Below are 27,800 nucleotides of genomic sequence, written 5' to 3' on the forward strand. Positions count from 1 at the left end.
ATTGAAATTTTTACAGTGTTACTTACAGTAAAGCAAAATAAAAAAAAAACATGGCTGATCCCTCCGTCTAAGGAATCGGTATAACACGAAAGTGAAGTGTCTTCACAGAAGTATAGTGCTTATTGCGTAGTGATATATGAGAGCTTGTACAACGTCTGTTCGTGTTTGGCAGCTATAGCACCGTTTGACGTGGATGCACCCGCATTGACGCCTAGTGGCACATCTCCATCCCGACGACTAAAGCCCACGATCATGATTTAACCGCTGGGGTAGCTGAAGTTGTTAAAGTATACCTGGACACAGCGTATCGTGAATTGCGCGCAAAGATGACATCAACAAGCACATAATAAACACTGGTACTCGATGTGCACTTCTTCAAAGCGTTGTCAATTAAGGAGAGAAACGGCACGATGTGCGCTCCTGAGCAATAGAGTAACCTACGCCTGTGCTTATGCGTAGACTACCACACTGCGCTTCAGCAACGCGGGAGGCAAAGGTTCGTAGCTTGAGTCACGAACTCGCGCATGCGTTCCACGTCCCGCTAGCCTCTGTCTCGCTCCACCGTTGCCTTTCTGCAGCGCTTATTGCAGCAGTTTTATCAGTCGGTGCTATCGCACTGGAAGCAGTCGGCGGCGGAGGAACAGCGTTGGTGCATGTAGAAGGTGCACTACTCCGACAACGAGCCGTCACACGTTGAAACGAAGCGAAAAGCAAAGAACGTAACTGCGTGTATGGCTACTCCCCGATGCTAGCGCGGCCAGTGTTTTTCGCTGGTATCGAGGCGCTTTAATCATGTCCTCCAGGAGTGCGCGTCAGCAGGTTTATCGGAGGCCACGTTTTAACTGCGCCGTCGCCGAATTGCTCTCTATCGGCGCTAGTAAGTACTATGCCGCAATAATTCTCTTCACCGCTCACAGACGGCTGCACCGCCCTGCCCAGCCAGCAGAGACCACTGTGCGAGAGAGACTGTGTGAAAGATACAAGGCGCGTTTGTGGAGAGTCTCGCATCTTGCTCGGTGGCTTATTTGGTTGCGCGCCGGGCGCTTATCTTCGCGGACCGAGCGGTCGTAGGTTCGATTCTCTGTGGGGGAACTTTTTCTTACTGTTTTTTTCTTTCTCATCATTCATTTTACCAATGGCGTATCCGTGACGAAATACGCCACTAAAGTCTTGGTGGACCCCGGCATAAAGCACTTTCGTGTTAAAAAAAAAAAAAGGAAGTGAGCTGGGCAAACTGGGCAGTATCACGTTCTTTTGCTCTTGTATTTCGAAAAAAAAAAGTAATAAGAGCAGCAGTGCGCCTTACGCAACCAGTGAAAAATGAGGTTGCCTATAAAGTTGCGAAACCCACTTTCACTCTCAGGACTAGAAAAATTATGTTTTATTAAGATCTTCATAGACAATAGCAGAAGTAAGAACACGAAGTCGCGTGAGAGTCGAGATAGATAGATAGATAGATAGATAGATAGATAGATAGATAGATAGATAGATAGATAGATAGATAGATAGATAGATAGATAGATAGATAGATAGATAGATAGATAGATAGATAGATAGATAGATAGATAGATAGATAGATAGATAGATAGATAGATAGATAGATAGATAGATAGATAGATAGATAGATAGATAGATAGATAAACGGCAGGTTGCTTTGCTACTGTATGCGCTCGGAAGGAGGGGAGGGTTTTAGGCAATGGGAAAACTAGAAACAAAAAGTCACAGTTTGGCCGCAACGGAGAAGCAATGATTGGGATAGCAACAAATTGAAATGTAACGCGGAGAACAGAAAGCAGCTCGAAATTTCCAGCGCGTCGCTCAAGCGCAAAGGACGAAGGAAAAGAACACACACAGGGCGAGCGCGAACTCTCAAGTGTCACAGTTGTTACTTATTTCTGTTTGAACAGCGTGCTCGCTTCGCAAACGCGGCCGCTGCAGCGAGCGAGGTGACCTTCGTACGCTCTTTAACTTCAGCGCGGAAATCGCGGCGAAAGCACAAGGCATACAACCCCCCTGCTCTCTCCACGAGGCGCACACGCAGGCGACCACGCCCCGTAGGGCGAAGACCTTTAAAGCGCGCCCCTCGCGCACTTCGCACCACCTCGCTGGTGAGTAAGAAAGCACACTGAAATAAATGGTGTATATAAATAGCTCGCCGTTAGCATGCTGAAAGACGCTACTCTCCGTTGTCTAGCCGTCTAATGCCGTCTAATGCGTCTATATATATATATATATATATATATATATATATATATATATATATATATATATATATATATATATATATATATATATATATATATATACGGTGCATAACGGTGGCGACGGCGACGGCGACGGCAAAAACCAACCGAGACTGTCCATATAATTGCTATCGCAATAAAGGATTTCTGTGAACAGGGGCCTCTGGGTCAATGAATGTCCATCATATAGGGTACCGTCCGCGTCAATGATATATCAAATACTTTCCTAACGCTGCCGTATGGCGCTATTACGTTTATATTGGCTTGCTTATCAATCGCGAAGATACAAACCTACACTGCGGCGAACCTTTCTGTTGGACGTTCGTAATTACGAAACACGCAGAAGATCCTTACCGCCTTGTCATGTCATGTCGTAGTGCTAGACTCTTTTGTCATAACTTTAAAAGCAGCCCCGGTTCTTTTGTACTGAATTTCAAAGGCACATCCGTCCGCTCCGAAGCCTCGCTTCCAATCAACGTAGAGCACGCGTAGCAGTTTCGAGTCGCTTTACACGTGAAGTGCCGCCGTCGCCTCTCGAGCCGCGGAGGGGTCGAGCCAATCAGCCGCAGACCGGTGTTCAATAGGGCCTTCGCTGGTCGAGCCGATTTGAGTGGCTGCTTTAAATAGATACCTCGGAGAGCATGAGCCATAAAGAGAGCGGCTATAGTGATTCGCAGGGCTTTCAGGCGGGCCCACCTTGAAATAAACGAAGAAAATCCAGCTACGAAGTCGTTCGGGGCCATTTGCCGTTCACTGATTCAGGGCTTAGTTCAAAGGGCACAAGACGAAGGGACGTAGAATAACGTACGTTGGGTCGTTTTGGAAACCCCGTTCCACGATGTTCGAGGTAATTGAGCAGAGAACGGAAAGCGCTGCCAATAACCTCTCTCCCCTATCTGTTTCCCTTTCTTTAAATTCGAGAGAGTAAGTACAGGGACTTTTAAGTGCACTTTTGGGCGCGACCTTTTAGCCAGTGTAGAATGTGTCTTTTTTGTATCGTCTACAATAAAGTCTAACACCGTGAGGACCATTCGCCGGGAAATGCTTACCTCTGTTGCAATGTAAGCCACTGGGCTGTAAGCCATTGTTGCGCGGGTGATATTTTTCCTGAGTGGTGCTTTTTTTGTTTTTTTTTTCAAGTACACGATACTTGAAAGTTATGGGGTGCTTTAGGCAGCCCCGGCTGCTCAATTGGATATAGATTGAACGCATAGCGAAATGAAAAAAAAAAAGCTATAGAAAGGCGACACGGAACCAAACCAGTTAAAGGGAACAGATTGTGTAAGTTAAACGTGGAGTCAAGTGACGTGATTACGCTGTTAACAGCTCAAAATAGAGAGATAGAGAGAAAATAATCTTTAATGAAAATCCCGGAGAGGTTAGCCTGGTTTGTCGCCTGGCTTGCTAGTCCGGGTGTCAGGTGATGACTATGGTATATACAATGAATCACGCACAAACACATGGTACGTACAGTCACATACGCATAAAGTCACATACACAAAGGAGTCATTCACAAACTTTGGTTTAGTCCAGTGTTCCTCAAGAACACCAACAGCGCTTTGGTGTTGCGCATCGCGCAACCGCTGTCTTGCCACGGGCCGAGAAGGTGCAGCAGTTCCAAGCTCGAGCCTCAAAATAGAGATAATATAGACAACGTATAGACAACTCGTATATACGGGCTAAACACGACTCACGACAGTGATCCTATGAATCCCTACAGACCTAGAAAACACGAAGCCAGGTCTATTACTGTTAAGATGATGGAGTACAGAAAGGTAGACTTCATTTTTGCGTGAGGCGCAAACTTGCAAACCGTTGATATTTTTATAAAAACAAGGCTTTTTTTGTGTATGGGATCTTATTAACGAATTTATAACAGCCTATAGGCCTTGCTTTTCGAATCGCTGAACAAATTAAAAGAACATTTTTGTCGTGAAAGTGAGTCGAAGTTTCGGACTGTTACCACGTGCGTCGTTGTCACGAAAAGTCGTTGCTTGTGTACTCTAAGTCGATAGGTCTCTGCGACCGCTTGTAGACTTTGCGAGCACCATCGTGTGTGCGCTTGACCCGTGTTCTCTCTTTCTCGTTCTTTCTTTCTATTCACTCATTTATTCATTTGCCCTAATTAAGGATACCAAATAGGATGTGCATCTCGTTAAGCTGCGTGCCTTTCCTTGCTTCTCTATCTTTTTCGCACTCTTTCGTGTTGCCCTCGCTCACTATTGATTGTTCTTTTCGCAGAACCTGTGAGCGATCTTGCACCTCGCATGACGGAGACCCGTAGGCTGGTGCATGTGGTGCAGGGGCAAGAAGCCGCACTGCCGTGCGTTGCTCAGGGCCATCCGCCCCCTGCTTACTCGTGGTTTCGTGTCACCGACCGCATGCACAAGAGACCGACTTCGGGTTCGGGCCTCGGCGGTGACGTCATTCCCTTGAGGTCATCGGATAGAATGCTGCTCCGGTTCGGTGGGTCGGTGCTGGTGATACGGGCAGCCAGTGTCAAGGACGGTGGGAAGTACATCTGCGTTGCCAACAGCTCGGCCGGACAAGAAAAGGTCTATACGGAAGTACACATTTCCGGTAAGGGTCAGGGATCTAATTCGCGAAGCGTGTCGCTACCAAGTGGTTTTTTACCGTCGGCCAGGCTGCTTTTGCTGAAGACACTTTACGAAAGATCCTTGCCTAAGAACGTTTTGTGATTACGGGCACAGGTGTTCTGGTTGGTGCTCTAATGGCGCTGCCGGATCAAGCAAACTCGCAGGCCCGGGTAACGTTGGTGGCACCTGTGCTCCATAGAAAAGCGGAAACCATGTCCGTGCTACCGACCTGGCAATGCAGGAAATTAAATTTTAATTGTCCTTTACTAGTGCAATAACAATAATAATAATATTAAAAGAAGGACGATGCATTTATCGGTAAATGGAAAAAAAATCTTACGTGCGTTTCCTTACTTTAGCATTATTTGCTGGCCATTTCTTCTCTCGGGAATTTATGTCACGCCGATATGCAAAACCTTTCCTGATCACTGTAGTGCTGCAACGATTCTCAGAATTCATTGAAAGCTTACAATTTGGCAATATTGTTACGCATGCTTGTTTTCTTTTTATCCTGACCGTGTGTGAGTGGCTAAAACTCGGCAAGCGCTATCGCTCGGCACAGGCTACGCGAGAAAGTGTAGGAACCTTCACGATTTTTTTAACGTTTTGATAAGATTGCATGCCAGTCGAATAGTGAATTTTATTCGGTATACCGCGAGCACCTGCGATAACGCTGAAATATTTGATCACGCATGCATAAAATGCAACGTGTTTCCCCGATGATCAGACTGTCGACTACCGACGACCGTGCTATAGCCGCTATCATTGTCACTGCCGATGCTACTTTCTTGTACTTTTGAAATAAGGGAATTCGGACGGGCCCGTTTCTTTTGTTTGACACAACCATAATGGACACCAGCACATAATGAAGGCAATGAAGCTATAGGGGACATCAATTGTACTGTTGTAAGTGTATTGTAGTAATTGTGACATAAATGTGAAAAAAGTAAAGTGGACGAAAAGACAACTTGCCGCCGGCAGGGACCGAGCCTGCAACCTTCGCAACATGCAATCTTTGGACTTTGAGTGCGTCTTTTGTTGCAAACAAGCTCGTTTACTAAATAACTAGATCTCTACAGGTTTGTCTGCTCGTTTCTTCACCGTCACAACCACGTGACAACATCGAACACGTTGATCGCACTGCGTAGCCGCGTAAGAGTCGTGATATACGTTTCATACCGTGACGTCACTTATCCGCGCCGTTTTTCCCACCAGCTTCGCTGTCTGCTCACGTGGAGCCGGCCGCGCAAGTAGTGGACGCCGGCAGAAGCATCAACGTCACCTGCCGAGTGTCCGGGCAGCCGGTGCACGGCGTGTTGTGGACTCGCAACGGGCGGCCACTCTTTTCCGCATCACCTGGCCGCGACGGAATCAGTGGCGATGCGCTTTCGCCGACTTCTTCGGCGAGGGTGAGGCTCCTCTCCCGTGACGTGCTGCGCATCGTCTCGGCGAAGCGCCAGGACAGCGGCATGTTCCAGTGTCTCGCCTTCAACGCAGACGATTCTGCCCAAGGAAGCGCGGAAATCATCGTCCGAGGTGAGAGGGAAGTGTCGAAGTTAAGCGTAATAATAATAATATCTGGGGTTTAACGTCCCAAAGAGACGCCGTAGTGGAGGGCTCCGGAAATTTCGGCCACCTGGGGTTCTTTAACGTGCACCTAAATCTAAGTAAACGGGCCTCAAACATTTTCACCTCCATCGAAAATGCAGCCGCCGCGGCCGGGATTCGATCCCGCGACCGAAGTTAAGCGTGACGCCCTAAGGCCAAATTTCTTTCTTTTTTATTGCGATAGTAATTATATGGACACTTTCGACAGGTTTTTGCCGTCGGCGTCACCGTCACATTCCGTATGAAGTTCAGTAATTAAAGAAAAGTGCTCGAGCGGGGGCGACGAACGCGGCTGACGCAGAGATCAAATGAGCCCGCCCATCTCCGTCCCACGGAGGGCGCATGCGATAACATGCTGCTCTCTATAACATGCGATAACATGCTCTCTGCTGCTCAAGCAGAGAGGAACGCCTAGCCCGTCATAAACGAGCATGAAAAGACGCGGGAAGGGGGAGGGGGCTACCTTGGCAGGCATAAGCGGACGGCTCGTATACCCTTCTACATGCTGCGCTCTCAATGCGAAGAGACTGAGAAATCCCAATGTGTCCCTGGAGCGACCGTACTCTCTTACGCCAGCGTTTTGCAGAGTTCCGTGAGACTGGATCTAAAAGAGTTAGCTGCCAGCCTTACTTCGTATAACATTACAATTTGTTGCTATCGCATGCATCGCTTCGCCCTTGCGGTGAAACTGTGATTTCCTTTCCTTTGCCCAAGTCTTAGGTTTACCTCGAGGGAGCAAGCTTATTGAAATCCTGCGACGATGTTGCAGATGACCATTTACATACTTGGCACTAATGAAATTAGAGTAATTAAATTACTTTCAGCTGTAACGAGTAATGTAATGAAATTATTTCAGCGAGTAATTTAAAGAAATTTACTCATTAGTTACCCAATTACTTTTGACTAAAATATAGCATGTCCGCTTGCTTTATGGCATAAGAAACTAAGGAAAACAGGCACGGAAAATGACAAGGACATGTTAAAGGGGTCATGAAGCACCCCTTGGGCTGATTGAAAAAACACATCCTGCGGAAAGCTGACACGGCTATGAACTGCTCTGCCAAATATTACAGTCGTGCGCGCCGCGTAATGGCCACAAGCGGAGCGCGAAGTTGCCGTTTCCCCAGGCACCCTCTTTTCAAACAGAGGCCGGTTCTCACTCTCGTCGGTGGGCGGGGCGTCTGTCCGCTGTACGTCGCAAGGGACATAGCATGCTTATTGGCCGATAGCCGACGTAAATCGAGAGCGGCGTTCGGATCAGATGCGCTTCTTGCCGCGGGGTGCCGCCACTGGCCGGCGCCGCACTCCTCAGTACACGGTAGCCGCACTCGCGCAAGCGAATCACAGCGGGAGAGCGATCGCGTTTCATGACGCGCGCTGGCGTAACTTCTTTCCCCCATGCCATCCCTCCCTGTCTAGCTTCCAGTGCGCTCGCCGGCACGAGAAAAAAGAGAAAGCGCTGGGAGCGTGCGCCAAACCCCCGTAACTCCGCTGATTCTTTACGGATTCGAGAAATTTTTGCGGCAATCGATTCGGGAGGCAGTACACTCCGATACTGAGGCCATTAGATCATTACTTGGAAAAGTGGTTCATGACCCCTTTAATGTGAGGGACAAACCTCAAGCGTGACTAGACGAACAAGAATCTCCGAGATTTCAATGTATATGTGCTGTAAATAAGGTGTATACGAGTTAGTGCGCGAAGGATGAACTTTTTTGTTAAATTTTAAGGTGATTCCATGACGTTAAAAAAGCAAAAGTATTGTAATGTCATTACTTTCCGCCAGTTGTAATTTGTTATACAATTCAATTACATTAACGAAAATATTAGAAAAGTAATTAATAATGCAACTCGTTTACTTTTTATGAATAGTTTTGCCATCTCTAACCATTTCCAAATCCAGTCACGTCGACAACTTTGAAGCCATAGAAATATAGTTTAAAGAAATTTGGCAGATCCCACGTACCGTGGGAATCGATGTTAGGCGAAGCATGCGCGGGATTGTGACTGTAGCGTAATTTTTCACATTGAGCGAAACGTTACGGAATAACGCTAGAGAAATATGGAAGTAGTATACGCACACTCATTTGTTGAAGAGTCGCATATCTATTATATGACCAGCTGTTTACAGTTGCGTAGCGATGGCAACAGACACATGGGTGTTACCAACACCACACGCGGTAAACTGATATGTAGTGCTTATATTCATCAATATTGAATAGCGCGAATCCGAACAGGACAAAGAAGGAACACAGACACACAGAACAGGTGTAATTCGCAACTAAGCTGCATTCAGGAAAGTTTCCCTAGATATATACACAGCCGAATGGCACGCGCAGGCGCACTGCACGTACGTTATAGTCACAGTTACTGTTGTAATGCTTATACTTGTCCGTTATGACGGAGATTGCACGCACGCTTCACGAACCCGTGTGCATGTGTAGAAGGGGTTCTTGACAGTTCTCGAACAAGGTCATCACCACCAAGATTAATGAGCACCAGCAGCTGGACCGCACTTGTTAATCGGATCCCTTCGTGATCGCGGTTACGAGGGGTCTAATTGCAGTGAAGTGCGAGGTATAGTACAGCTGGTGGAAATCCTGGGTGCCTCTTACGATGAAATGATCTATGATGCCTCCTGTCGTGGACGTGGCAGCGAGGTCTTTTGATGCTCTCTACACATCTAATCCGTCTTTCACGCAATATAAGGACCAAGCATTTTTGGGTCTTAAATCAATGTTCACGACACCGGTAATGATGAGAGGCCTGGTCCTCTCAGTAGATTTATTGTAGGAAGCATTGACGCCGGTTTTTGCGTAATCCCCGTGGTCCACGTTGCGGACCAGGTGGACGAGTGGATGGTACTTGAGCGTCTTCCAGGGGTGTTCTGTATTCAGTTTCCTCACTTTCCTTGCGTCCGCCACGGTGGTGTAACGGTTAAGGTGCTCGGCTGCTGACCCGAAGGTCACGGGTTTGATCCCGGCCGCGGCGGTCGCATTTGGATAGAGGCAAAATGCTAGATGCCCGTGTTTTGTGTCATCTCGGTGCACGTTAAAGAATTCCCAATGGTGAAAATTTCCGGAGCCATTCGCTACGGCGTCTCTCATATCGTATCGTGGTTTTCGGACATAAAACCCCAACAATTATTATTATTATCACTTTCCTTGCGTGTCAATGTGTGTGTTCGCGGTTACTGTGTTGGCTGAGACTCTGTATCACCTGTGGCACATACTCGCATAAAATTAACTCTGGTTTACGGGTATGTGCCACACGTGACTGAGAGAAAGGGTTTCATGACGTAGGCGACAGGTATTTTGCGCTATTGGTGTCGCGACCAGTGAATCGTGTTCGCCATACACTGATCGCCTGCTAGGCCAATTTTGGTATATTTCAAGTTATGGAGACGACCAGGAGAGCGCCCAGACGTAGGCGGCTAGATAGATAGATAGATAGATAGATAGATAGATAGATAGATAGATAGATAGATAGATAGATAGATAGATAGATAGATAGATAGATAGATAGATAGATAGATAGATAGATAGACAGACAGACAGACAGACAGACAGACAGACAGACACAGATAGATAGATAGATAGATAGATAGATAGATAGATAGATAGATAGATAGATAGATAGATAGATAGATAGATAGATAGATAGATAGATAGATAGATAGATAGATAGATAGATAGATAGATAGATAGATAGATAGATAGATAGATAGATAGATAGATAGGCAGATAGACAGATAGACAGATAGATAGATAGGCAGATAGGCAGATAGATAGATAGGCAGATAGACAGATAGACAGATAGATAGATAGATAGATAGATAGATAGATAGATAGATAGATAGATAGATAGATAGATAGATAGATAGATAGATAGATAGATAGATAGATAGATAGATAGATAGATAGATAGACAGACAGACAGACAGACAGATAGATAGATAGATAGATAGATAGATAGACAGACAGACAGACAGACAGACAGACAGACAGACAGACAGACAGACAGACAGACAGATAGATAGATAGATAGATAGATAGATAGATAGATAGATAGATAGATAGATAGATAGATAGATAGATAGATAGATAGATAGATAGATAGATAGATAGATAGATAGATAGATAGATAGATAGATAGATAGAAACGGCCAAAGTGCCTGAGGTTCGCTAAGAAATGCTTCGCATTTGAAATCATAAAGCACCCAGAACTCAGCAATAGCAGCTGTCGTCATTCATACAAATTGAACTCGCGTCGGCGGCTGTAAGAAACTAGAAGCATGTTCGAAAGAAGTCTTGTATAGCGACAGGCTATTCATCGTATGCAGCCTATCGAATGCATCTCTTATTACAAGAGATTCCAACATGTGCCTTGTATAATACATATTTTTTTCCTCGGTAAGACTTCATATTAATCTGAAGGCTTTACCTATTGAAGTGCAACCACGGATTTACGGACTCGGCAATCGCTTCTACCGCAGCCCCCGAAACAGCGTTTCCGAAGGTTCTGGTAGTCGAAAGAATCGAAACGAGACGTACGGACGGTCTTCCACGCGGGTGATAACAGTTGGTGTGATCATTTAACGGCCATTTACGTAAGAGAGGTATCCCGCATAGATCATTCGGAATGTAGTCATCAGCCTTGGCGGTAGAATCAATGTCTTGATTTATCCACGCAATAACAGTAAGAAAGTTCCAGAAAGTTGAGTGTTGAAAAGAGAGCACCTCTGTGGGTAGAAGGCACACAGATCACATGTTTGGTGTGAATAAATTTTTGTTATTCGCTTTTCCTTTGTAATGATAAAGACACAGCTCGTTTACGTCTCTGTCTTTTTTCCTACGCCTATTGGTGCCTGTTTTGCGTGTTCTACTCTAAGCTTTTGCCTAAATTTGTGGAGCGTTGTGCTTCATATACTGCGGAAGAGGCGTTTGCCAAGGTCTTCAGTATGCAATTGGAAGGGAGCAGCCGCCGCCCGGAAAAGGTGACAACTCTTTCAATTATTTTTTATTTAAATAAAAGAAAATACAAGAAATGTCCTGCTAGTTTCCGTGGCATCTCCACCCTGGTATGACCATCCAATGCTCGAACTATTAGTCAATGTCACCTTCACATTCCAGGAGGCTTAATGCGCTCACTCCATTTAAAGGCTGGTGTCGCCCGGCATGACATAAATGGTTTAGACAGACGATTGTATATATATTGTCCGTATTGTGTCAACGTCATTGTCGAGTTCCAAATGGACCTTTTTTGCTACTGCAAAGATACGTTAGATGCCTTCGAGGAATTGGTGGAGCTTGCCTTTCTCGATGCGTTTTCCCCCCAAGCATTCAGAGAAGTGTGACCATCAGTAAACAGGGGGAACCAGCTGGTTCGTTTCGCTTCGCAGATAGCTGTCCCAGATAATCTTTGTTTCAGGGTGTTACAGCAGGTACTTGTTTATAAGAGATAAAATAACTCGAAATAAGGAAGCCAGGTCGTGAGAAGGTGCAGGAGCGTCGGCTGCCCTGCTACTGCACTTTCTCAAGACAACCAGTCTCTGTCTGCGATTCATTCCGCGATTAACGGTCGGTCTTGTGTGCGCGCGCGCATCGCTTGCTCTCTTTTTTCCCCACTGGTGTAGGGTAGCAAACCTGGCGTGAATTAGTTTACCTCCCTGCCTTTCCTTTAGCCTTCTCTCTCTCTCTCTATACGTCTGAAGACAGCAGGCACGTGATGCCAGGGTAGCGGTGCAGCTACAGTTTTTCTTACAGTTCCGTGCTTGGCGTGTTCCCCGCACGACCAGTCGACCGGGTCGCGTCGATTGATGCAAACAGGGCCCGCAGTCGGGGCGCAGGCTGTCTGGCGAAGCAAGCTGCCAGGAGGCGGAACCCCGGCTCTCTCGCTTTCGCCGCGCGGAGCAGCGCCTCTTGTATTCCAGTAGCACCGAGCCGCGGTTAATTGAATTTAGGAGCTTTGAGGCGGACACACTTTGTTTTGAGCCCAAGTTCTGTGGCGTGTGCCCCGGCGTAGGTCTCGGTATTAGCTTCGCACGGAAACGCGAGGCGAGGCAACAAGATTAGCCGTCGTGTTATATAGGGAGAGCGGCGGGCGTGCCTTGTTCGGTTTCATTATACATATATATTTTTTTTATTTTATGGCTGATGAGTTTGTTTTAGTTCGAAAACGAACGGGGTGACAAGCTTGCCGTACTTTCTTGTAACGACAGTTACAAGACACGCTAAAGAAAAAGAAAAAAAAAGACACGCTAAGCTTTGTTTAGTCTAGGAAACTTCTTGTGTGTAATGACTCACACGAAACAAAATAGTGAACAGCGTTTTTTTAAGCCCCATTAATCACAAACACATTCTAAACACGCTGATGTGCAGGAAACAAATGGACGGCTAAGATTTAAGGAACAGGTCGTAAAAGCACATCTAAGATGACGCCTCCTCTTTTCATGCATTGAACGAGTTGCGAAGCCTAAGGCCCAGTCGAGAGTTTACTGTGCCAATAGAAGTAAAGACTCGTTCTCCGCGCCTTTATCTTTCCTTGAACACGCAGAATTTGTTTGCAGTAGCCTAACGAACAGTGACAGTAAACTCGAGAGGAGAATTTAGGTGGGTGATGGCATCGTGTTGTTGGCTAACTTAAAGGACTGTGCTAACGTTATTTATTAAAACCGCAGGGAATTCCTTGTTCCTTAATGCGGAACATTATATGAATGCGTGTTCTAAAGCATTGTGTCGGTCGCGATAAAATACTCTTACAAGCTAAAACTAGCAAAGAAAAATTTTAGTGACGTAAAGTAGAACATACAAAACTATCATATAAAACTATTATAACATCGAAATATACTCTACAGTGTTCATTTTGAAAGATACGTGGAGGTTTCGTGAAGAGTACCATATTGACCCGCTTAATGCGGGCAATAAATAACGTTGACTAGATGTCGGCTAATATCGGCTGTTGCTAGCTGGCTAAAGGATTGCTGGTGTTGGCTAAATATTGACAAATGTCGGCTAGTGTTGCTAAATCATGGCCAGTGATTGCTATTGTTGGCTAGTGGCTGTTATAACAACCGCATTGTTTTCATTCAGTCTGAATATAATGACTTGAGTTTTCTATTCTTTTTTTATGGCGTTGTTGCTACTTATCGTGTTTTCGCAGAGGATGCTCCTGTGTTGAATCACGTGTTCTCCGAGCTTCTGGCGGTGCCGGGCAGCACCGTGTCGCTGAGATGCGCAGCTTCCGGGAACCCACTGCCGCAAGTGACGTGGGCGCTGGACGGAGACTCCGTGCCGGAGAGCTACAACGTGCGAGTAGGCGATTACGTCAGCAGTGAACGGTGAGCCGACCTTATAGGGGCCCGTTCTGCTAGTGCTCTTAGACGCTGCTGCCGTCGGGCCGTCAGAATTAATACCGATTCTCAACGTATCGACGTACGCCCTTCTCGTTGCCGTTATATCTGCACTGTGATGACATATAACTGCGTGTTATCTATTTGCATGCTTCGGGCGTCACTTAAAAGTGCTTATGCGAATACTGCAGGGTGACCTCGTTTGCTTGCAGCGAGCGCGACATATTTTTTAGCAGAAGTTCTAGCCCATTATTTGCTAAAACGATAAGATACGCATTCTGTTTACAAAGACTATGCACAAGATTCATCTCACGTTAGAATCGCTAACTTAGAGAAAATTTAGGCCTATCGTGTTGCGATACTTCTCATTGGTAGAGCCAGCTTTTTAACGGTGAATATTTTTTGCGAAGTGAAAGCTTTATGAATGGGCCCATGATCTTGACATAGGACAAACATAGATATTATGCGAATATTTGCGATTCTAAATAATGTCTGTTCATAAACCGCGAAAACAAAATATACTGACCGTGATGCAATTGCGAGCTTGTCCAACGAGTGGTGTGGCCGAAGCTGTCATAACTTTCTTATTTACGCCACACTTTTATAAGTTTTAGAGGGAAAAAAGAACAATGCTTGGTTAGCTGAACGCCGAATAGATTCCACGTGGCTCTGTACATGTCGGCGAATGACGCTATGTGCGTCAGTGTTTCAATTTATGGTGTTTTAGTCCTCTTTTACGTTGTTACGATTTCCATTATTGTTGTCGTAGGAGTAATCTTTGTTCTTGTCATTGACAGGCTAAAAGAAATCACGTGTGTTTTTGAAAGAATAGCCAGGATTCACTTTGAAAATTAGACAACGTTGAATGACTACTTTCGATCCGTTCGTTTTCGTTTATTCGTATATTTTTCCTCATAATCATCGGCAATACCGATACCGCCACCTATCAGCGTCATCAGCACATGTTTACCTAGCGAACAAACGGCATAATTCAGAAGACTTTTTTATTGTTGCTGTCGTTGTTGAGTTCTTGTCATTTACGTGTTCTCATAAGGATTATGGTTAGTTGCAGCTTCTTTTATAATCTGTTATTGCATGCAGAATAGTTTATCAACGAATTCAAGAAGATGTATCAAAACCAGATTCTAACTTTCCATTTCGATGTTTTGCATCAGTCTTGTGCACAGCTACGTGAACTTGACGGGAGTCCGGGTTGAAGACGGTGGCCTGTACGCCTGTGAGGCGCGCAACAGCGCTGGCCAGGCATCGCACTCAGCTCGCCTAATTGTTCCTGGGAGGCCCGTGCTGCGACGCCCGATGGGCAACGTCACGGCGCTGGCAGGTCGCAGCATGGTCCTACACTGTCCCGTAGCCGGGCATCCCATTCGCAGCGTTACTTGGAAGAAAGGTCTGTGTCTCAAAGGACCGCAACGTGCTCGCCATTTCGTTTTTCCTCATTGCCTCTATGACTCGTGATAACCGCCGTGCGATACCTCAAACAGAGCAAAGGGCTATGCAATAATGCCTGTTGGCTGATTTTTGTATTCGTTATTATTCAGCCCACTCATGTGATAACATGAACTGTGCGGAGCTTGACTCAGTGTTGAAGTTTGATGAGGATATTGACTGGAATCTTCACATAATCCCGGATTACAGATACCGAATTTGGAGGGGGAAAAAACTTACCGTAGCGTAGTCCCTAAACTTGTTATCACCATAACGACTGTCGTGCTGTCGCGCTGATCACTGCCGTTAGTATTGAGTGCATCACAACCGGCTATTCGGAAGGCGCTGTTAAAATGTGTTCCGTGATTCTAGAATGATAACAGCTAGATTTCTTATGATAAAGCGTGACATAATTCCCTTCACTTAGTCTCTTAAAGACTACAAGCTTTACGAAAAGTATACTTTCAGAGCTTATTCAGCTGCCGACAAGAAAAGCCTTATACAAAGCAAATTGGATTGTTTTCTCAAGGGTACACTCTGAAAGGCAAAAAAAAAGCAATGTAAAAAGAAAAGAATGAAGAAATATTAGGCCAGGTACAAGATCTCCCTGCCACCTGCTCCCACTTATCCATCTTTATTAAGACCCTTCCCCCTACCATCTCTTTTTAACATGTTCATATATCCCGACTCTTCTGCGTCTGCCTCGCTTTCTTTCTCCTCTCTTCTGCTGTCCTGTGACCTTCGATGGACAGATGGACGTTGGCTACCACAGAACCACCGCCAACGCAGTTTTCCGAATGGCACGCTGGTGGTGAACCAAGTGCAACGCGGCCAGGACAGTGGCACGTACGGATGCATGGCTACAGATCCCGATGGAAACATGGCTGGTGGCGAGCTCACTGTGAGAGTGATGAGTAAGTCACTCCAGCGTAGTCGTAGCATTGAACGTCTCTGTTTGTCCCCAAACAATGACGCCGTTGTAGAGCTTGAACTGGTTGTCAAACGACGTGAGCGCGCATGCACAGATTTGTTACCAACGAACCTAAGGTTGTTTTCGAATGGCATCGTCATAAAGGAAAGGTTTGTGGCCTTAGGTGCCATCGGCTAGTGTTAGTCGCATGGAGAACAAAACGTCATTGACTATGGTAAATAAATGCAGGAATTTCATTCGACAGTCTTCTCACGAGCCCCGTGACGCCGCAAAATCTAATACAGTGGCATGCAGCAACAACGCATAAATGTCTAAACATGCACAGTTCAAAAGATAAAAATAAGCCCATTTACTTAAAATGGTTTTTAAAAAAATGCACATGATTTTATCGTTACTTATGAATGCGCCAACGCCAAGTCTACGCTCAGTCTCATAGCATACGACATACACTAGATAGCGGTTTCCTTTCTGGAAAGCAAGAGTGCTGCCTAGCCGGCGTCGAAGCTTAAAATTAACGGATATGAATACTCTTCGGAGAGTGCAAACAAGCGTTAGCTCCATGGCTCTGAAGACTCTTCAAATATTGCTGCTTGCAAAAGTCAGCTAACCGTAGTCTTGCGAGAAAATAAAGAGCGAGACAGCGTGTAAATAATTTATGCTTCGAGTCATAGTTGCACGCCATGATTTATGATTAAAGCTGAGGTTGTCTAATGTTTCGGTCCTCGGATCGAAATTGACTCTCCGGACGGCGCTCACGCCTCTAGCCCCTGCAAAACGAGTTACTGCAAATCGCCAGAATAATCTGGCTCGTTCCGATATGTATATCCTGCTACGCAGGACACCAGACAAGTTTATATTACAGTTCTCCGAATCACACGCTCGTGTTACCAAGACACGTTTTTAAGAAAAATTTAAATCTTGCCGTTTTTTTTTTTTTGCATGTTTGTTTCAAACACTGACACGATGAAATGACTGAAGGGAAAACAAGTTCCTGAACACATCGCTTTCCAATCACTCTTTAAAAATCCGGAAACGATGACGGCCAGCTAAAGTAGTTTCTTTTTTTTCAATCACGACGAAGCCTTTTTTTAGAAGCGCTTTAGTTTATTACGGAGCACGGAACGACGAAAATAACGCCGAATGAATTTTGGATGACTCTGCCTTCGGAAAGTGTATCAGCCATTGCTAGTAGGGAGACGAATCAATAACAGCGTCTTTCCTACAAAGTGGTTATATGTGTTCTCTATAGCCTCTATGAATAAACTACAGCGCCTCCGAACGGCGGTTTCTCTGTCATCGGCAAATGAACGCAGCAAGTCGACGTAATCTTTTGTTCTTTAGGAATTCGAGGGCTCGGATGAGGCGCGGACGAAGAGTACGCAGTGAAGGTTGAGCCATAAAGGATGGATATTGTGTTCTAATTAGGTTAGCCTCATGAAATGTGTTGATATGTGGGGATGTTCCCAAAGAGAAAAAAGAGAGAAATCTTATAAACTATAGATTTGAGCTGCATTTACGGTGATGCGGCGTACGTCAAAGAGAATAGGAACGTCTTCAAAAAGAAAAGAAGTGTTCAGAGGGCGATGTTATATCTCATTGTTATCCATGACTAGGCTTGGCCGGGTTGGTTTATACTTCTATGAACAGTAAGGCTGGAGTTTTCTTGAGAGTTGATTAAGTACAATTTCTCTATCGCATGTCACATCAGGGAAAATTCAAACTATACGATCGATGCAACTTGTTCGGCTTATTCTAAACAGACGTGACTTTGTTTCCTTTTGGTGGACTCTATAATTCTCCTACGAAGGAAAAAAAAACATTGTGTTGCGATGTACACACACACTTTTAAAGAATTTTAAATTTCGACGCAAAACAATCTTTTGGGGCGTTACTGTGTGCGGGTAAGCAAATTTTAGTGACTTAATCTTGCTCGATAAGCACTCAACGATTTCTTGTTTCCGAGTGGTCGCGCATCAAGAAAGTTTGATGGTCATAAGGTTGGGCTGGAATTCTTATGAAACGCTGTACTATACTTTCATCTACAGTGCTCGCACTCTGGGTGGGACATCGTGTGTGACGTTATGCGTGTCCTCCCCTCTCTCTTGTCTTCATTTACCGGCCACTTCTCTTTTTCCTATCCTTTTTTTTGTACTATCTTTCTCTCTTCTTTGAGCGGGTGGTGTTTCTTTTAGGAGACGATTGCTAGCCCGCTTCAGTTTCACTCCTGTGGTGCATTTATATGTTTAAACGAACAACAACAAGTTGTTCAGGCTTGAAATGGTGATCGATTGCATCTTGATACATGTTTGTACTACTGCAGCGCCTCCCGTGGTGAGCCCGTTCAATTTTCCCAACGACCTCACGGAGGGCAAGCGGGCCGGTGCCGCCTGCATCGTGTCGGACGGGGACCCGCCCATCTCCATCGGATGGCTCAAGGACGGCCGGCCTCTGGACGAGACGGCGCTCGGCGCAACCGTCTCCCGGACCAACGACTACACCTCTTTCTTGTCCATCGCAGCCGTCCGCCAGGAGGCGCACTCCGGCCTTTACACGTGCGTGGCCTCCAATCCGGCCGCCTCGGCAAACCGGAGCGCCACGATGGTCGTGCGAGGTACTGACAACACCGCGCATTGTTTTCGTCATCATCATCAGCCTGACACACGCCCACTGCAGGGCAAAGGCCGCTCCCATACTACGCCAATTAACGTGGTCCTGTGCTTGCTGCGGCAACGTTAACCCCAAAAACTCCTTAAAGGAGCACTGACACCAAAATTTTACATCTTGGTTTTTTCTGTTGCGATAAGTAGTTAACGACCCACTTATCACGGCTGGAAAGCTCGTTTGCTCGAGCGCGCAACCGTTAATTATTTGGAGACGGTTTTATAGCGCCCAGTCGCAGTTTCGGCTTCAGAGAGCACCGAGGGAGGCAGGACCCAGAGTGGTGGCTGTGTAAACATAGCTGGCTACGTGAGCACACAAAACCGCGTGCACATGAGCACAGCGTCGACAACTCTTTTCAACGAAGGCTTCCTGGGTGCTGCTACAATGCCCTGTGAGGCGTTGTAAATACACGTGACCCCCCTCCCGCCCCAAGATGCACTGCCGAGGCGAGGACATCAGTCTTTGTACTCCCGTGCAAGTCTCCCCTTCTTTCCGTTGAAAAGGTCTGCTAGGAGACAGTGGGAGAGAGCGCCCGCAGCAATCGTGGCAGCCAACACAAACTCGTGACGCAGGTGGCCGTTGGTTGTTTACAAGGACACCAAAGGCGCGTTTCGCGTGGAGTGGCGCGATGCGACTTTAAACGTGATATTAAATATGTTCTAGGCTATATTATCCGTTGATATTTCGTAGATGATGCGTGTGTGTCCACAAAAATCTATCCCACAGGTTATCTCGCCTTCGAAATTTTGTCAGTGCTCCTTTAATCTCATCTGCTCACCTAATATTGCGCCTCCCCCTCGCGCGCTTGTCTTCTCTTGGGATCAAGTGTTACTCTTAACGACCAGTGGCTATCTTGCCTTCGCGGATTGTCTCAATGCCGAGTTACTTACCTAGGGTAGAGAGCTGGGAAGATTCTCCTCGCCCAGGCGGGTCTGGTGGCACAAAGACAAAGATCACTGCCTGGTAGCCACGATCACTGCCTGGTGTCCTCAAAACCCGCTCCCTTCCACCCTCTCCCTGATATTATTCCCTTTTATCCTCCCTTGAACAACTAAGAAAGTTGTCCCATCCTAGGCTGCGATGACATCGACAAAAATGAAGCAAAAACAACCCTGTTCTTCACTAATTCCGGGAACTTTGCGGGATCGCTAATGAAAGGCCGCGGGGGTAACTTTTTAGTTACAGGGCACAGCTTGTGACGTGATGGTCACGTGATAGGTCCACGACTGCCGCTGAGTGCGCCTCGTTCCAGAGTACCTAATGGTATCGTTCACGATTTGATAAGGCAGTTTTCAGGACCCACTTCGGCTCGCAGACTCGATGAGCTGCAGCACACTGCGTCGGTACTCGAAGTATGATGAATATTACTTTTTAAATATATCAACGTCTGTGAAGAGAGGAAATGCACGCATTGTTGTCTTACTCATCATACCTCCTGATATGTGGCTACCAGCGTGCTGGAAGTGTCTGATATTAAAAAGTCGCAGTTTCGCCGCAAGGGCGAAGCAATGAATGCGATAGCAAGAAATTAATGCTATACGAAGTGAGGCTCGCCAGTGGATACTCTCAGTTTGAGCAGCGTTCCTGTTGCAAAGGCGGCCGAAGCAGCGAAGGAAACTAGCGTGCTTCAACTGTCGAGCTGTGACACTTGATAGTTCGCGCTCATCTTCTGTTTGTTTGTTTAGCGGCGTCCCTTCAGCTCGAGTGACTTTCGTACGCTCGGTAACATGAGCGCGGACATCACGGTGAAAGCGTGAAACATTCCTCTTCCCCTCACCGCGAGAAAACCGCGCGAGCAGACAACGGAAGGGCAATGTTCTCGCTGCGCAAATACAAGAAGCGAGCGAGCTCGACGGCGACTTTTAAATGCGCCCGTCGTGCTGCTAGCGCCATCTCGCTGGTAATGAAGAAACGCTTATTATCGCCTGCCGTCTCGGAGTCCGGAGTCCGTAAAGGGTATGTATATAACGCTCGCCGTTAGCTACGTGGAGGATCTGCGTTTCGTGGCGTAGTGGATAGCGCCACACGCTGCGGAGCAAGAGGCCCCTGGTTCGATTCCGCGCTTCGGAAGCATTTTTCTGAATTATTTTTCTTTGGGGCTTTTATATATATATATATATATACATACTTATACATATACGGTGCATGACGGCGACGGGGACGGACATTTTCCAGCCGAGACTGTCCATATAATTGCTATCGCAATAAAATAAGCAGCTGGGCGATTCCTCAGACTCGAGGCAATAGGAGTGAAAACGGATAACAGGTGGCTTGAAATTTGCGATTTCAAGAATGTCCTGATTCCTTTGATGACTTAACTCGTACGATGACTTCAAAGCGCTGCTGTTATCTCCCCTAGTTGGTCCCCGATGGCGTCATCGACCAGAGGACAAGGCTGCGACCATGGGTCAGCCTGTAACGTTCGACTGCCAGGCAGATGGATTTCCTGTGCCCGTGATACGCTGGAAGAAAGAGCGCTGTGAGTGCCACGAAGGAAGTAATCTCTTATCTACTAGCCTATTGTCACATTTTCTTGGCGAGGTTTTGTCTCAGAACCGTAGTGAAACGTTACTGCGGCGGAACGTTGAGCCGTACAGGGAAAAAGCGTGCTTAGCGGCTGGCGTACGGGAGGAGTGCGTGAATGTGTGCTTTAACACAAGTGGGGTGTCCGAATGCGCTTGTTTCCGATGCAAAATCGACAGAACCCGCTTGATGTACGTCAGCGCACACAATGAAGTGGTTAAGTTTTCGCGTATGCAAGAATGTGAGACTGCAGGTTATTGTCAAGGAGGTTATTATACACGTGCACATGAAAATGTACTACTTTCTGTCAATAGAATATTACTCTTATGTAGTTTACAAGTCTTTTCTTCTAACTTGTGAAACTAAAATGCTCGAAAAAGAACATTTTCGCGAATTTGGCCGCACATGTTAACGGTATGGCTGATCAATGGCATAAAGCAGTCGCAAATGAAAGGCGTGAAATTGGCATATTGTCCATATTTATTTTCGTGCGACAATAAATCTTGCATGAATGCAGATGTCGCAAATCCGAACAGTGATCTTCCATGTACATACAGTACATTGTGCTTTTCAGCAGAGGAAATGAAGTTGTTGTTTTTTTCTACGCCTTAAGGGATAAGTGTATACAGCCGGCGCACTGTACGACATTGTTCTTGTACCTCCTGTATTGTTCCTTTATTCTCTGCCGAGGCCAGTGTCGGAGGATGGCGGCCGCCAGTTTGCTACGATCACCAGCAGTGCCCGCGTTCGGGTTCTGGAGAACGGCACACTGGCCATCGACGACGTTGACCGCTCGGACGCCGGCCGATACCTGTGCCAGTCGCTGAACGGAGTCGGACCGGGCGTCTCGACCGTCGTCAAGCTGGACGTTCACGGTGAGCGTCAAGTGGCCATCGCTGGAACGGGTCTTTTTTAAAGGGGTCATGAACCAACCCGGGCTTGGTGAGAAAACGCATCCTGCGGATGGCACTCACTGCTATGAACATCTCAGCGAAATCTTCCAGTGGTACGTGGCAAGGAGAGTTTAGAAGCGGAGCTCTCAAGCGCCCTCTATTCATAGAGAGGCCTGTACTCACGCTCTTCGGAGCCGCCGGCGCCCGCATTGTGACGTAGGCCAGCGGGTAGCATGCTATTGACCAATAGCCCGCATAAATCAAGAGCGGCGTTTGGATCATATGCGCTTTTCACCACGGGGTGGCGCCACGAGCCGGCGCGGCACTTCATAGTACGCTAAATTTCCCAGTGAGCTGCTCTCGCGCACAGGATTCACAACGAGAGAGAGAGAGAGAGAGAGCGATAGCGTTTCATCACGCGCGCACAAGGTCATGACGCTCATTGACGCAACTTCTTTCCCCTGTGCAATCCCCCCCCTCCCCCCACCTTGCGTAGCTTCCAGCGCGCTCGTCGGGACGAGAGAACAGAGAAAGCGCTTAAAGCGCGTGATAAACCCCTGTAACTCCACTCGTTCTTGACGAATTCGACAAAATTTTGCAACAATCGATTCGCGAGGCGATAAACCCAAATTCTGCAGTCATTCGACGATTACTTGGCAAAGTGGTTCATGACCCCTTTAAAGCAACGGTTGTCAGATCGATTGTGAACGAAAGAAGAAAGCATCATTCGGTTTCGCTAGGTTTATGAAGTTTAACGTCCCGAAGAGACGCAGTTCTTAGTCTCATTCGGGAGCCAACATTCTGACAAAGGCATTTGTTAAGTGTGCGAGCAACATTTTTGCGCAATGCAGGGACGATTTTGAAAGGAAGCGCGAGTAATCCTATTCACCAGCCCCTCTCATCTCCCTAGGAATCGTTTTCTAGGGAACCTGTGGACGTGTCACACTTTTAGACACCCTAGACGTTAGGTAGGGTAGCTTTATTTTGTTCTTTAATAAGAAGGCCTTAAGTGCCTCATCAGACGCTGGCTTCAAACAATGTGGCCTGCGGTACAAAAACTCACGCATCCTTAATAAAAATCAGATAAATAAAATTAAGGTCAGAGCCGGAATCGAACTTAGGTTATCTGCGTTGTGGTCAAGTATTATACCACACAGCCACGGCTCCACTTGAAACTACTTTAGAAAAAGACGGAATTCTTCATGTCGGCCAAGGAGTCACGTTAACAGGTGTAATGTTGCGTGGCAGAAGAGTAGAATCACGCCAGGCGTCACACCATGTGAATTGCGTAACGTGTGGATGGTTGAAAGCTGCCAACCCAATACAAAGGGCTGAGCTAATTCATCATCATCGGTCTCAGTACCAAAACAGTGTGCAGCCACTCACGTGACCTCTCAAGGTCCAATGATAATGATAATAACGGTGGCGGCAAAATTGCCGCCCCGGATGGTTTTCGTCGCCGAGTCGTCTTTGGCGAATTCATAAGGGACCATGTGAGTTTTATTCCAACATATTCAAGAACAACGCGAACATTAGAACTCGTATCTCCGGGGTTGCTCTTACAACACCGTCAGGCCTGACGCGTTGCAGGGTGAGCGAAATGACTTCCGTGCCCACACTACTGTCTAATAGGACATGTTTACTAGCGAAAAAAGACGTGGACGAGAAGAAGGAATACAGGACAACGCTAGACTTCAACTAAACTTTATTACACATAACATTCAGGTATATATACACAACTTGGCGCGCGCATGCGCGCAAAGGTCCTGTTAATACCGAAAAATTAATCAACACATAAGAGTTATCAGTTTCTTTCCAGATAGCCAAGTTCCTTGTCAGAGAGAGCCAAAGAGGGACTGCTGACATCAGCTTCTTTTTTAAAGACCAAAGCTTCAAAAATCTCCCTCTCCCCCTGCGTTGCGAAGCTGCGCAGCACTGACGTTGCTAACTCGAGAGACGCTAGACATGGCGCGAACGCGCCTTATATCTTTCACACATTCTCTTTCGCGGCGGGCGGAGCGGGGTGGTGCCGCCATCTGTGAGATGTGAAAAGAAGTAATGCTTCGCGATCGACACTTACTAGCGCTTACTCCGAGATTTCGTGCGATATCGGAGGTCATGGTTAAAGCGTCTCGATACCAGAGAGGTAGACTGGCCGCGCTGGCGTCGCCGAGGCACCTTTACGCAGTTACGTTCTTTGCCTTTGGCTTCGTGTTAGCGTGCGTCGGCTCATCGGAGTAGTGCAGCTTCCACGTGCAGCAACGGGATTTCTCCGCCGCCGACTGCTTCAATTGCGAGAGCACCGACTAACAAAACTGCTGCAATATGTGTTGCAGAAAGCACGCGATTTCGACGGGCGAATGTCGTGCCTTGGTTGAGCGAGAGCAGCGCCTGCGAGACAGAGGCCAGCGGGACTCACGCGTTTGCGGCTCAGGCTGCGAACCTCTTTTTTCATAGTATGGAGAGCATGAACATCTCCTGCAATGGTCGGCAAGGTGTGGTAACCTTCGCCAATGACACCTTTGTACAAAAAGATGGGGTGTGCATTGGGTCATGTATAGCACCGATTTTAAGCGACATTTTCTTAACATACGTTGATAAGCGTATTGCCTCAGCTGTTGACGCTGCAAGTGTTGCAAAGATTTTTAGGTACGTGGATGATTACCTTGTGTTGTTAAGAAACACGCCTCAAGGGGGAGCGGGGGCTGCAGAGCAAGTCCTGCAATTGTTTGATAGATGCGGTCAGGGTCTCAGGTTCACGTCAGAGAAGCCTAATGAGGGATGTTTGCAATTTCTAGATCTGCGGATTAGCTTTAGTGACCACATTTGCTGGGAATACCGACCTCGTTCCAAAAAATCGATCCTGGGATATAATTCGGCCCATTCAAAGATTGTAAAGCGAGGCATAGCAAAAAACTGCTTGCGAGCGGCGCTTGCTAAGTCGTGCGAGCACCTTGTAGGAGACAGCGTGAAAGGCCAAGTTGAACGCCTCAAGTTGGCCGGCTTTCCTGAACCGCTGGTTACGTCCGTGCTGGAGAGTCTGGTAAAGGAGGTGAAGGCTGGCGGCCTAGCCGCTAGACAAAACGGGAGTGAATCACGGGAACGTCCTGTGACTATCCCTTACGTACACCAGCTCTCGCACCGATTGAAGAAGGTGGCGAAAAAATGCGGCGTTCACGTCTTGTTTACCGCGCCGAATAAGCTTGTACGTATATGTGCAGCGGTGAACGGGCTAAGCCAAGACAAGGCTTGTAAAAGTTAGTCACGCCGCTCGTTTTGTTCCATGCAGAACTGCTGTGGTGTACAAGATTCTGCTGTCCTGTGGCCGGTGTTATGTAGGCCAAACCGGCCGTTGCATTAACGTAAGGCTGCGGGAGCACCGAGCGGCAGTGAAAGCGTTGGCCGGTGGTGGACACCTTGCCGACCATTGCAGGAGATGTTCATGCTCTCCATACTATGAAAAAAAAAACATGGCTGATCCCTCCGTCATAGGAATCGGTATAACACGAAAGTGAAACGTGTCTTCACAGAAGTAGTGCTTATTGTGTAGTGATATATGAGAGCTTGTACAATGTCTACTCGTGTTTGGCAGCTATAGCACCGTTTGACGTGGATGCACCCATGTTGACAGCATGTCTCTATCGCGATGACTAACGCCCATGGTCATCATTAAACCGTTGTGGTAGCTGACGGTGTGAACATATATTTGGGCACAGCGAATCGTGAATCCCGCGTAAGGATGATATCAACAAGCTCATAATCAACACTGGTACCCGGTATGCACTTCTTCAAAGCGTCGTCAATTAAGGAGAGAAACGGCACGGGTTGCGCTTTCTAGTAATGGGTAGCCGACGACTGTGCTCATGCATACATAACACACACTGCGCTTCAGCACCACGGGAGGTAGAGGTTCGCAGCCTGAGCCGCAAACGCGTGAGTCCCGCTGGCCTCTGTCTCGCAGGCGCTGCTCTCGCTCAACCAAGGCACGACATTCGCCCGTCGAAATCGCGTGCTTTCTGCAACACATATTGCAGCAGTTTTGTTAGTCGGTGCTCTCGCAATTGAAGCAGTCGGCGGCGGAGAAATCCCGTTGCTGCACGTGGAAGCTGCACTACTCCGATGAGCCGACGCACGCTAACACGAAGCCAAAGGCAAAGAACGTAACTGCGTAAAGGTGCCTCGGCGACGCCAGCGCGGCCAGTCTACCTCTCTGGTATCGAGACGCTTTAACCATGACCTCCGATATCGCACGAAATCTCGGAGTAAGCGCTAGTAAGTGTCGATCGCGAAGCATTACTTCTTTTCACATCTCACAGATGGCGGCACCACCCCGCTCCGCCCGCCGCGAAAGAGAATGTGTGAAAGATATAAGGCGCGTTCGCGCCATGTCTAGCGTCTCTCGAGTTAGCTTAGTCGGTAGAGCGTCGGGCGCTTGCCGTCGCGGCCGCAACGTCGTGGGTTCGATTCCCAGCGGGGTATCTTTTTCTTGGTTTTTTCTTTCTGACCCGTTGGCGTCCATTTTATCAACGTCATATCCGCAGTGCTGCGCAGCTTCGCAACGCAGGGGGAGAGGGAGATTTTTGAAGCTTTGGTCTTTAAAAAAGAAACTGATGTCAGCAGTCCCTCTTTGGCTCTCTCTGACAAGGAACTTGGCTATCTGGAAAGAAACTGATAACTCTTCTGTGTTGATTAATTTTTCGGTATTAACAGGACCTTTGCGCGCATGCGCGCGCCAAGTTGTCTATATATACCTGAATGTTATGTGTAATAAAGTTTAGTTGAAGTCTAGCGTTGTCCTGTATTCCTTCTTCTCGTCCACGTCTATTTTCGCTAGTAAACATGTCCTATTATTCACGTTACCAACTAGCCCAACTTTCCGCCTTAAACACACTACTGTCCTTTCTACATGTTTGCCACAAATATTTGCGGGCGCATATGTAAATCTATGGGTTGAGAATTGTACCCTAGTGTCGTGAGATGAGCACAGTGTTCATGTTCTGTTACGGATTATCACGTCTCTTTTCGCTGTTAACAGCGGAGGTGTCTAAGCTTGAGTTCTGTCCGTGGCTGGCGACCGCCCAAAACTCGGCGAAGCTGTGCAAAGCGAAGTGGAAGCATAGCAGAGTCATGCCTAGTATAGTATAGGGGTGGGAAAGGGAAGAGTGAGGAGTGATATCCAGGTCAGGAGGAGGGGAGAGGGTAAACTGTAGCATAGCCATGTATGGTATAGAAAGGGGGTGGGAAAGGTAAGTGAGGGTGAGGAGGAGGAGAAAGGGTGCAGCATAGTAGAGCAAGGGGTGGGATACGGTAGTAAAGGTGAGGAGGAGGGAAAGGAGGAGAGAAAAACCACCAGCTCTGTTGCTTCCTCAGTCTTCGCACCACTATAACGTGTAGATGCCTCAATTTATTTTTCATTAGCGGCTAGTTTATCCTTACACCTGTGTAGATATTGATATTTCGGCGAGCGCCTGCACTCAGATCAGGAGCCATCGCGCTTGTGCTTTGTTTCATAAATTTCACAGTTTGAATCCTCGCCATAACTCTCGT

At 47.0% G+C, this 27,800-nt stretch overlaps 1 protein-coding gene across 1 annotated transcript in view; it reads left to right on the forward strand.

Annotated features, from left to right (window-relative positions):
• The window catches only part of LOC119381739 (Down syndrome cell adhesion molecule-like protein Dscam2), a 104,867-nt gene that overhangs the window by 63,007 nt on the left and 14,060 nt on the right, over window positions 1–27,800 (forward strand). The window contains exons 6-13 of the mRNA XM_049412881.1: window positions 4,485–4,823; window positions 6,044–6,376; window positions 13,610–13,787; window positions 14,975–15,207; window positions 15,998–16,159; window positions 18,497–18,787; window positions 21,197–21,316; window positions 22,056–22,235. Of these exons, the coding sequence (XP_049268838.1) occupies window positions 4,485–4,823; window positions 6,044–6,376; window positions 13,610–13,787; window positions 14,975–15,207; window positions 15,998–16,159; window positions 18,497–18,787; window positions 21,197–21,316; window positions 22,056–22,235 (1,836 nt within the window). The remainder of the gene's footprint in view (window positions 1–4,484; window positions 4,824–6,043; window positions 6,377–13,609; window positions 13,788–14,974; window positions 15,208–15,997; window positions 16,160–18,496; window positions 18,788–21,196; window positions 21,317–22,055; window positions 22,236–27,800) is intronic.

The sequence above is a fragment of the Rhipicephalus sanguineus genome, chromosome 2 (genome assembly GCF_013339695.2).
Source record: "Rhipicephalus sanguineus isolate Rsan-2018 chromosome 2, BIME_Rsan_1.4, whole genome shotgun sequence".
In the NCBI taxonomy this organism is placed as follows: Eukaryota; Metazoa; Arthropoda; class Arachnida; order Ixodida; family Ixodidae; genus Rhipicephalus; species Rhipicephalus sanguineus.